This window comes from Oculina patagonica, chromosome 10 (genome assembly GCF_052425735.1).
Source record: "Oculina patagonica isolate OP01 chromosome 10, crgOcupat, whole genome shotgun sequence".
Lineage (NCBI taxonomy): Eukaryota > Metazoa > Cnidaria > Anthozoa > Scleractinia > Oculinidae > Oculina > Oculina patagonica.
In genome coordinates, this window is record NC_135767.1 from 7,831,994 (window position 1) to 7,843,223 (window position 11,230).

Here is an 11,230-nt window from a genome sequence, read left to right on the forward strand (position 1 = left end):
TTGTTTTAACATACGCATCCTCCGAATCTTTAAAGCATTTCCTGCATTAAACAGAAAGCTTTGCTTAACATTAGCGACAAAGCAGCTGCTTACCATTCTCACAATATTAAAACAGAAGCGATTAATTATTTCAAAGCAACAGTTTTCCTCCTAAACATCGACGAAAACACGTCACTTTGTTCGTGACCGGCTTTTAACCTCCAGGCGTGCCAAGCGTCTCTTGGAATGCCTCGTCTTGTTTTGTCTAAATTTTCACTTTCAAGTTTGTATTCCGTATAAACTTTACTCAGCTACTTTCATCTCTCATTTTTATAATGTATTTGCCGTGTTTAGAACTTTTATCTTACACTGCGAGAGATAAGAAGGATTTGTAGTGCCGAACTGACGTCGCACAGCTTTCGCAGCTCCCAAATTTTGCATTTTTAATCAGTTGCAATTATTGAAAGTGGCTTGAAGCAAATTTCCTTCTAAACCATTTTCAACGCATGGTCAGTTACATTAGTATAAACCGAAAGATTGAACGATAAAAATAAAATTTGCAATGTACCAAGACCAAGAAGAAAATCAAAGTTCGTAAATATGCAAAATAATTCGTCATGCTTTTTATTTACATTAAAGGGACAGAATAGCTGGCTAAAAACTTGCTTTATTATTTTGCAATAGAAACAAAACCCACTTAAAGGTGTAAAAAGAAAAAATAATGAATAAAAGAGTCAAAATTACACCAGAATAGCAATTTTGATTTCTAGACATCCTGTCACAAAATCAAATTTGATGAACTGTTTTTCACTTCTATCCTTGTAAGCCCGTAATTCTTCCCTAAAATACTAGTTCAATTGTGCTCTTCAGAATCATTTTATCCAATTTACTTGTATATTTTGTGGCATTTGCCAATGTAATATGTTAATAAGGGTCGAAAGAGAACTTTCGATAATCAGCCGGGACACTGTCCGTGTAGTCTGCCGCCCGTGACTTTTATTAGATGATTCGAGGTCAAGCACTCGAATACACTTCTTGTGCTGTACTTGAATGCATTTTATGTTAAAACTCTCGTAATAGTTCTCACGTAGTTATGCATTTTTTCGCTAAATTGTGAAATCTTCTTTCAGTATTTCTAGTTTATTCTATGTAATCATTTTATACTCTATAGTGTGACACCCATCAATATTGTCATGCTATGAAACTAGTCAAGTATTTAATACCCTTTAATTCAGTCTTTTATGTCTGCCATGACATGAAAAAAAATTCCATTTTACTATATGCATGCTGATAGCTGGTTTTTAACCGATGGCGTAAATAATTCCAAAAAATACAAATCTAAGGTTCACTGTCTCCGGCATATCAAGGTATATCAACAAAATTGTCAGGATACTTCGGACAAAAGAATAAAGGAAACGTCTCAAAAGGTGTTTTAATAAACTTAAGACAACAAATATTCAATATTTGAAGAGCAAGTAAAATTTCTAGCGGGATCTTCAGTCAAGGTTTGACTTTATATCCGAGTCTTCTTTTGCTGTTTCATGATTTTCGTTTAACCCTTGGAGATAGGGTGGTGGTTTAGGGGAAGTTACAAGTGAGGTTGTGTAAAGCCTAAACTTTGTGGTTTCAAATATCCATGATCACTGTTTTTTTTTTTAATATTTACAAGTATTAGTCGATCGCTTCTGTAAATAGACAGTGACCTTCTTTTTCAGCTTATTGAAGTATCGTTTTGTAAAGAAAGCCCGGCACAACGTCGAGTACAATTCAAAGAACTTTTGATGAATTTAATGTGGGGTTGTGATGTTTTAAAATGTCAAAAAATTGCAATCGCCTTAAGGCTCATGCCAAATTAAGAACTTTTTAAACATCAAGCAATGCTCTGCCGATTTTTTATATAATAAATTTAAAGTACATTCAGCAAAATCATAAATGATTCGGATATTTCCCTTTTTAATTGAAGTTTGATTTTGTGTAACTCATCGAGCTGATTACCAGGCTTAATCCAAAATATTAAAACATGCAATCAGATGTGTAACAATTTTTGCAATTAGATGAGCTGTTGAGGTGTTTAAAAACGTGAATTTTTATCAGTTAAAGTATGCTCCTTGACCATTGTTGAAAAATGACGAGAAGTCTCGACAATATAACGGGAGTTACATCCCGCACAAGTTATTGATAAACAACAAATGATCTAATAGCATCAGGGATGGGATCCTTAAAATTGAAAAAAATCTTTATTTTAAAAGAGGAAAAAACTAACTTAATGTTTAAGACATTACAAAAACGCCTAGATAACTGCTTTATTTTTAATTGTGTTGTATTAGATTCATTGCCAATGAAAGGAAGTTTAAGATAGCGAGTGCTAGCGTTGGTTGAATTACTGGTGGTATCATCAACGGTTAAAATTAGGTTGATGTTTATCTAAATAACGTTTAATGGTTTTGTCAATTATGTGTGAGGGAAAAGAATTACGTTTAAGAGTTTCTGTTAATTTAGCAAGGTCTTTGCGAAAACCCGAATTAGTGTTATTGATTTTAAAAGTTCTGTCAACTAGGGTATGAATTAAACCTATTTTATATTTAAATGAAGTAAAACTAAAACAATTATTTTTTTGGATTTTGCTAAAACTGTTTACTGTCTGAAATTTAAAGAGGTTTTTTTTTACATCAATAATTTAAAACTTGATTTAAACACTCAAGTGCAGCATGTCAACACCTTTTTATTTTAATCTTTTGTTCTATTAGTAACGGTCTAAGGCTCACACTGTGCAGATCAGAGTAGTAACTGTGCCAGACAGTACCTGCCACTTTGTAACGGCTTTACCGTCTATCGTTTGTTATTATAATTTTACTTGGTGTCAGGACTTCTATTTTTATATTTGTAGCTTGGGTATATATGTATAGCCTTAGATTTCAAATTCTCAATAAACTGAAGATGGCAGGAGTCATGCCGAAACATGTCTTTAAAACGTTGTTTCGTGTTTTTTTTTTTTAAAAAGATATTCTTCTGTTATTAATAAGATTTGTTATATCACTCTGGTCGAAGTAATAAACAGTAACAGAGGATGCGGCACATAGTTGGCACAAACGATGCAAAGGAACAGGGTGCGTAAAACAAAGGACTATTACATACGACTTTCTTCTCGGTAACTTGCAAATGGTTCTTTTCTGATGTCAAGGACTTTTTTTAAGAACCGCAGAAAACCCAACATAGGCACGCAATGCGTGCAGAGTTATTTTTTGGGTAAGTGGCAAAGAGAAACGTTGTTGGACTGTTGAATATTGGATTTTAGGTAGTGGGAGAGAATTAGCACATGTTTGAAATATGACGTGTCTTCAGAACTTTTAACAAACTTCAATTTTCTGATGTTGATTTTTAATTTTACTCGGCCCTTTGCTGAGGCCACTGCGATTTTTATAACTGTTAGTGAGTAAATTTATAAAAAGCTGTGTTATTATATTATTTCTTTAATTATTCTTGAGAAAACTTAAGCCGGCAAGAAGTAAACCGTGAGTTCTTCTCCTTGTATCCCTTAACAATATAATTTTACAGAGACAGTTGGAATAGTAAAAAATGTCAAAATCAAAACCTCAGTCTACTCAATCATTTCCGCCAGAAAATTTCCTTTACTGTCCTTTTTATGGCCACTCACATATCTCGAAGACGCCAACAATAGATAACAGGAATCACAGAAGAATTCATGAAGACTATAGTGGTTGTTAATTTCCACGATGTAGCACTGTATTTCTTCTTTAATAATATTGAATGAATTATCTCTTTGTTGCTAGTTAATACCAAAGTAATAAAGAGTGGAGGGGAGTAGAAAGTAGTGAATTGCAAAGGGTTGGCAACTGTCCTTTTGAAACGTGCTACGTTAAAACCATTCCCAGCTTGTACTGCTTTCGCTTACGCTAGAATTTGTTGTTAATTGCGGCGAACGACGACATATATTTTCACATGCCGCACGCGTAGACAAACAAAGAAAAATGGCCACTGCTAAGGTCATGACAACGACGAACACCAAATCCTAGTCCCAGTTCTATTGTTTATTTGTTTGTGATTCCCAGTTCCAGTGACCCTAATCCCAATTTCCCAGTGAAAATTTGTCCATCCCAATTCCCATTTTACCCTTTCAGGCCCCTCACATGACCCCATTTAACGAAACGTGCTCTTTGATGTCACAGACGAAGGAATGTCATGCGACGCACATTAATATTTTAATGTGATGAAACTAGTCCAATATTTAATAGCCTTTATTTTGTATACGTAATTGGACTACATGCTGTCCAATTTGGAAATAATTTGATGAAAAAAATTCCGAGGGCAGCCAAAACTGGACGAGGCCGTAGGCCGAGTCCAATTTGGCTGTCAGAGGAATTTTTTTGAATCAAATTATTTCCAAATTGGACAAGCATGTAGTCCGGTTACATATTAATTATATAGCTTGTAGTCAGTCAATCCAGCGTAAACAATAAACAATAAACTTATGTCCAGAACGGGAAAAGCATTCAACAATAGTAGGCATAACACAGCACATGCAACTCACTCAAAGCGTTAATTTTCTTCACAAATAAAACTTGAACAAAACCGTGCAATTTTATTCACCTGAGTTTGCGAAGCTTGCTACAAAGTGAGTGAAAACACTGCATCAATCAATGAAAGTCGTACACAAAGTGTCCGAAGATCGTTACAACTTCTTGAATCTGACATACTCCTTCCCACTATCTCGTTCGTTCTTCATTGCCGTCTTTTCTTTTCGAATTTCAGCAAAAAACGACAAAGAATTGCATCTAGCCCATGGCGATGAATATCTGACAGATTTCTTGCTTCGCTTCGCTGCACTTACGTTCACCCAAGTTTTGTACTATTGCAGGTGTTTTGCTCTTGGTTTTTGCTTCTTAGTGTAGCTAGCTCCACTTCTGACAACATAGAAAATTTCTCTTTGTTGTTACTATTGCTGAAAAGCTCCAAAAGAATGGAAAAACGTAGCAAACTTGCCTTAGAAAATTCCGCCATTGTTGACTAACAATGCGACAAGTTTACAGGGCTGTAGCTATGCTTTGTGCTAATTGGCTAATATCCGTCACATGTTGTTTTTTCTTCGATTTGATTGGCTGAGACAAAACTGTCCAATTTTTCTTAAATTGGACAGTTTGTGCATCCAAATTTAATCCCAAATTGGACAGTTCTCAGAAATTAAGGAAAAATAGCTGCGCTGACAATATAGGATTTACTGACAGCTATATAATTAAGGCCTTAATTTGCCTGATACCAACCTAAGTAGCATAGTGCCACTTAGTAAATACTAGTTTTCTTCTGTGATATCTTAGGGAGCTCTTATGACTTATAATGCTTTCATGATTATGGTCCTTGGTGTGGTTCACTCACTTTGTTTAAGAAGTAGCTTATGTCAATCCAGTAGACAGTCGTCGAAAACATGTTTTAGCTCAGTCAAACAAAACGATTCTTTCGACTTTAAATGATAATGTCATGGTGCATTTATATCAGTCTATATAGCTAACCGTGGAAATATAAATTGTTTAGAAGTTTTGTGACACATAACTGCCCTTTTACTTACAAGAAAGTTGAAAAGAAGACCTAAACTTTTTTTCTCAAGAGTATTCCATTATTTTAAGAAATAAAATAAAAATGACAACTCACTGTTGATGCTGTACACTTCGACTCTGAGACAGTTCCAGTCTTCTTGTTTGGTTGGATTAAAACGAATGTATCTTGCAGACACTGGTACTGGTAACTTGTGTCGATCAACTATGGTATTTTCACCTTCCCTATGAAATTCCTTTAAACAGGTAACACACACTTATTTCTTATTATTATTATATTGAATAAAGTGCATTTTCACAAATAAATGCGGCAAAAACAAATACGGACGCGTACGCGCACACACCCACACCCACACCTCACACGTTCACTATAAACAGTAGACCCCCGCCGACACCCCATATAAATAAAAATAATTGACACCTTTTGCCCTTCAAAAACTAAAAATGAAATAAAAAATTAAATAAAGAAATCTCTGATTTTTGTGGGCTCCAACAACTCATAACTGAACCTAGCCGTATAACTGAATTCTCATAAAGGTAAACAATACTTCATTTGAACTACATACGAACTATGTCGATAGGGTAGTCTGTTCCGGAGTCTCTCATATTGGCATCAACGATCATAGCCTTATTTATGTTTATCGTATACAACGGAGACAACGAGAAGTAAGAGTACGGGATGAGATTTATCTTGTACTTCCGAGGTGTGAAGGAGTCCCGTTTAGTGTAAATGCTCGTTATATGATCTGCAATGGCTGATGTGTGACAACTTTTCGTGAGTACTTTGAAATGCTCAGTTTTTCTATCATGAAATCGCCGCTTTGTTTTTCCTATGTAATAAAATCATCGCAGTCCCAGCAACTTGCCTTGAATACAATTTAAAGTCGAATGAAACAAATGGCAACATCAAATTGCAACACTTTGACATTTTAGCAACAGGAAGATCAGATATACATTACCGGGGGGGGGGGGCTTGCATATGAAAAGGGGCGGGGATGCTCGTCGTCTCGCTTACGGGTGTAAATTTCGGAATTTTTGGTATCGCTTCAGTAGGGTGTTCCGGGCAAAACGCCAATATTTTTAGCCATAATGGTCTCGTTTAGGGCTGCACACGAAGAAATATACAAATATAAATTCTATCCTTATTTTTTTTTTTTAGGGGTCAAGACAAGCTTGAGCCACACCCAGATTGGTCTCTTTTAGGGGTTCTTTTTAAAATTTCCGACGAGCATCCCCGCCCCTTTCATATAGGAGTCCCCCCGAGATACATTGTACAATAAAGGAGAACTTCGTAGATTCGTGATTGACAACGAGCCTTAAATGAAAATGTTGGCAGAGATAAAACTTTCTTTACAAGCCATTTACTTTTTTTTCTGTTTTTTTTTCCCTTTTACCTCTGCAGATTTTAGTATGTTTCTTACTAATTATCATCGCTGTTAACATCATTGTTACGTTTTTCGAATTAGGTACCAGTCTTTTATTTCACATTTAAATTTAATTGTAATCTAGCTAATGGTCATTTCTGAAGATTTATGTTAAATCATACGAAACGTTAAGTGTCTAAAATCAAAGTTGTTTCGACATGCGTTGTCTTGTCATGTTTGTCACCACAGTGTTTTTTTTATTTATTTTTACTAAACCGTGTTAGATCACTGTAGAGCACCCTGGATCAACTCAGAATTGAAGAAAGGCATGCACTCTCCGCTAATTAACGTAAACAATGTGTTATTGAAGCGTAAATGATGTTATAATTAAGGATTTTTTTTTGCATCTCTAAAGGGCAAAAGATGTAATGCTCCCTGCTCCTCTTCGCGCACTGTTACATCATAAATAACATGAAATCTTACCACTTCGTTTTCATTTTCGTACTTATAAGTTGTCCAGATGTTTCCATCAGATGAATAGTTCAGTTTGAAATCTGTTACCCATGATGAAGCACTAACTGCTCCCTGTGTAGCAACGCCACACACTGTAAATGCTTTTCCGAGGTCAACTTGGAGCCAGTCGTCAATGCTATCTCCTGTCGAAGCGCACCATCCTTGGCCTCTACTACCGTGAAGTCGACCGTAATATGGGTGACCAAAATCGTCTTCGAGATTATAAAAGGAAGAAGCTGTCATCTGATTATCAGGGATAATAGACTGATTGGCGACACCAACAGCATTGGTAAAGCAAGCGTCGAGGATTTCTATCAGGAAGAGATATTTATACAGTAGGTTATATATATTGTGTTAAATAACGTCTATTGCTTACATTTTTTTCATTATTTCTAATCTCACTGGCTTGGAACATGCAGCTAATGAACCACCCATTGCCTGGACACCCTTTTCTCGCGCTTTTTTTTTCTCCCCCTTCCAACATTGATGGCGAGTCTAAGAGAAATATACCTTCGCCACTTGCTGAATTAATCCGAAGAAGCAATAACAAGTAAGTAGTTAATAGCGAGGATAACAGACCTTGACTTGTATTCTTTCTTCGTAACATTTTGCCACTGAGTCTTATTGGTCGCTTTATGCTGAGCGATGGTTTTTAACTGCTAGTATTAATTGCCCCCGCAGGATTCCGGCCCAGAGGCCGGAACCTGAGGAGACACCTTAGAAGTCCCCGCGTAGGTAGGTAAAATGTGTACATTCAGTGAACGGTACCGGAAAAAATCTTGATTTTGGTCAAAACGGCTCGCAAAGGATTGCCGGAACGCTCGTAAAGGAGCAATGGAAGTCAGTGCCGCAAAGGATAAAAAGAGCCGTCGCACTGTGATCACAAGAGACATCTGTTGCTTGAAGTAATAAAACGTGTACCTAACTTGTGCATTTTTTTTAGGACGGAATGGTGTCACACGACAAGAAGAAATTCCACAGCAAACAATGTCGTGACGTACATGGCACAATAAAAAAGAAGCCCAATTGTGTAGTCCATCGGTATCAATAATTAAAGGCGGAAAAAAAGACTCCACTAATCTTAGATTATTGCTGTAAAATAAATTATGAAAAGGCGGGGGCAGCTTAGTGAGAACTGTTACTAGTAATATAAATAATTTAATAGTTAAATGCAAATCAAATTCACGGTCTGGAGACTATTAGTAGGCGTGTTACAGGTAATTAATCAAAATTAAACTGTATTTATATTTCGACAATAGACAAAACGAAACAACAGCTAACAATAAAGCTTAGGCAAACAAACATACCACATTTTAGTCAGAACTTCATGTAAATAATCGCTCTCTAACTTTGCATAGTTACAAATATGAACAAATTAAACTTCCTTTTACCCAGTGCATTGTCGAAAATTTGAAAGTTAGTTGATTATCTACTGGAAGTTGATAAAGGGTGTTTTTTACCTTTATCAACTTCTAGTTGATAATCCTTCAAGGGTTTTTTACTTGCCCGCCGAGGCAGCACTACATTTTTTTAGAAACTAATAACTTTGTTCATTTATTGTGACAAAAAAAGGAGGCCGCATGACCGCCAGTTCAATTCGTGGTTAATCAGAGGTACTCGTAATGTTTTAATCTTCAAAACATCGATCATTAACTCTCTTCAGTCACGAATGTTATTTACTATTTATGGTATATTCAACAAAACTCATTTACGAGTACTATATTGTTATCTCATCGCGCTTCAAACGCCTTTATACGTAAACTGTAGAAAGCTAGTACTTTGCCATATTTACCAAATGTGTCTTACAAAATAAACGACTTGTTTTATGCAGAGAACAAATAAATGGATAACTTTGTTGTTAAACCGACTGTAAAACGTCTTGAATGAACAAAACTGTTCCGAGGCCCAAACGTGAAACACATTTACAGAAATTGTTTTCCCTTTTCCAGCTTTCAACGAGTCAGTTCCGAACAGGCAGTGTTTAATCGATAAAAGGGAGAACTATATAGCTAGGTTTCGTGTGCTTGAAAATCGAAATGATTTTGATTAATGAGTGCTAGGAAAACTAAATGGCGCAAATTCCTTTCGGTATGTTTCTCTGAACCACAGCAGATTTTGAAGAGGTATACCGGGCTCCATGCTGCCTGAAAACTGCTTCTTGCCATTTTTAATTAGTTGGAATATACCTCATGGATCTTCATGGAACAGCTGTTAGAGACTAATTCATCCCCAAACACCTGTAGCTAGGTTTTATTCGAACTGTGAAGCTGCCTGCGATATCTTTTAGCTCTTTGCAGAAATTCAAGCCTTTCGAGAGTTTTAAACATACTCTTGAGGACTCTTATACTAAAGCCGGGACGAATGTCAACCTTTCTTATATGAACCAACACGTCTTTTTGCAGCTAGGTTACTCCACCAACCGCCGCTAAACCAAATGCACTGAAAGCTCTTCTTGCTAGTAAAAATCACGGTTGAGCAGTTGCTTAAAACAGTCAGCGCTGTACGACCTTTTGCGGTGCATAGAGTCCTCAGGAGATTTTATTCGATATTTTTGAGCTGAATTAATGGCATTGGAGAGTCTTAATCATACACTTGACAACTCCCATACCTGGCGAAAAGGCATCGAAACGACTAAGAACTCAACTGAGACTTGGAAAGAACTTTCACAATGCTACGCAATTAACAACTTCATTTGAAACATTAACAAGAAACCTACCTTGGCCACTTGCTGAATTAATCCGAAGAAGCAATAACGAGTAAGCAGTTAATAGCAAGGATAACAGATCTTGACTTGTATTCTTTCCACAAAACATTTTTGCCACTGAGTCAAAAGCGATCCAGTTTATGGGTCGCTATTTGCTGAGCGATGATTTTTAACCGCTAGGCTAATAAATAATTCAATGCAAATCTACGTCAATCCACGGTCTGGAGCTTTTAGAAGGCACGTTTCAGGCAATTTTAAAAACTGTATTTATATTTTCGACAAAAGACGGAAACGGAAACGGAAACAGCTCAAAATATAGCTTAGACAAACCAACTTACCACAACTTGAGAACTTTTTAAACATCACTTTCGAATTTTCTGCTGGTTGATGTAGTAAGCTCTTTATTATAAACTTTCGACAACGAACATTCACCATTAGTAGAGCTTTAAACAAATAATTACACTCTTACTTTGGACACAAATATCCTTGATAATTGGTTGCCTTTTTTATTTCTTTTTGTGCTAACTATTTTGCGCAAAGAACAAATGTCTATAAAACATCTATAGAATGAGCAGAACTCCTCGGATAAAGAATATAGGCAACTTATGCTTGGTATCGTAACTCGGCTAAAAATATACTTAGTTGGACAACGAACATGCCACAGTTCTGAAGCTTGAAGCAAAAGGTCGCCCCCTTATTTAGAGTTGTCGGGAATAAAAAAATGAATTTTCTTTTAAATCGTGCTAACTAATTTGCGCAAAGAACAAATGAAAAGCTTTTGGTTTATCAACCGGATAAACATCTAGAATGTGTAGAACTATTTTAATAGCTTCTCCCTTTACTGCCTTTCGACCGGTTTGTGCCAACACGCAGTGTTTGATCGATATGTGTGACAACTTATCTAGGTTCACGGTGCTGGAAAATTGAACACTGTAACTGAAATCGTCGCAGAATGCTTAGTCAAGGCTTTGAATCGCGAATTAAAAATGTTTGTTTAAATAATGCTATATTGTCTTTGTAACGGGCAAGAGTTATTGTCCGCTTCGTTTTTTACCGCCGTGTGCCAAGTTCCCAGTGTTTTTCTAATGGGATGATTCCCTTTG

At 36.2% G+C, this 11,230-nt stretch overlaps 1 protein-coding gene across 1 annotated transcript in view; it reads right to left on the minus strand.

Moving 5' to 3' along the window:
* Window positions 1-10,271, minus strand: part of LOC144628270 (uncharacterized) — an 82,479-nt gene extending 72,208 nt beyond the window's left edge. The window contains exons 1-3 of the mRNA XM_078486340.1: window positions 10,140-10,271; window positions 7,394-7,734; window positions 5,644-5,782 (exon numbers count right to left, since the gene is read on the minus strand). Of these exons, the coding sequence (XP_078342466.1) occupies window positions 5,644-5,782; window positions 7,394-7,734; window positions 10,140-10,236 (577 nt within the window). The 5' untranslated portion in view covers window positions 10,237-10,271. The remainder of the gene's footprint in view (window positions 1-5,643; window positions 5,783-7,393; window positions 7,735-10,139) is intronic.
* Between the last annotated feature and the right edge of the window lie 959 nt (window positions 10,272-11,230).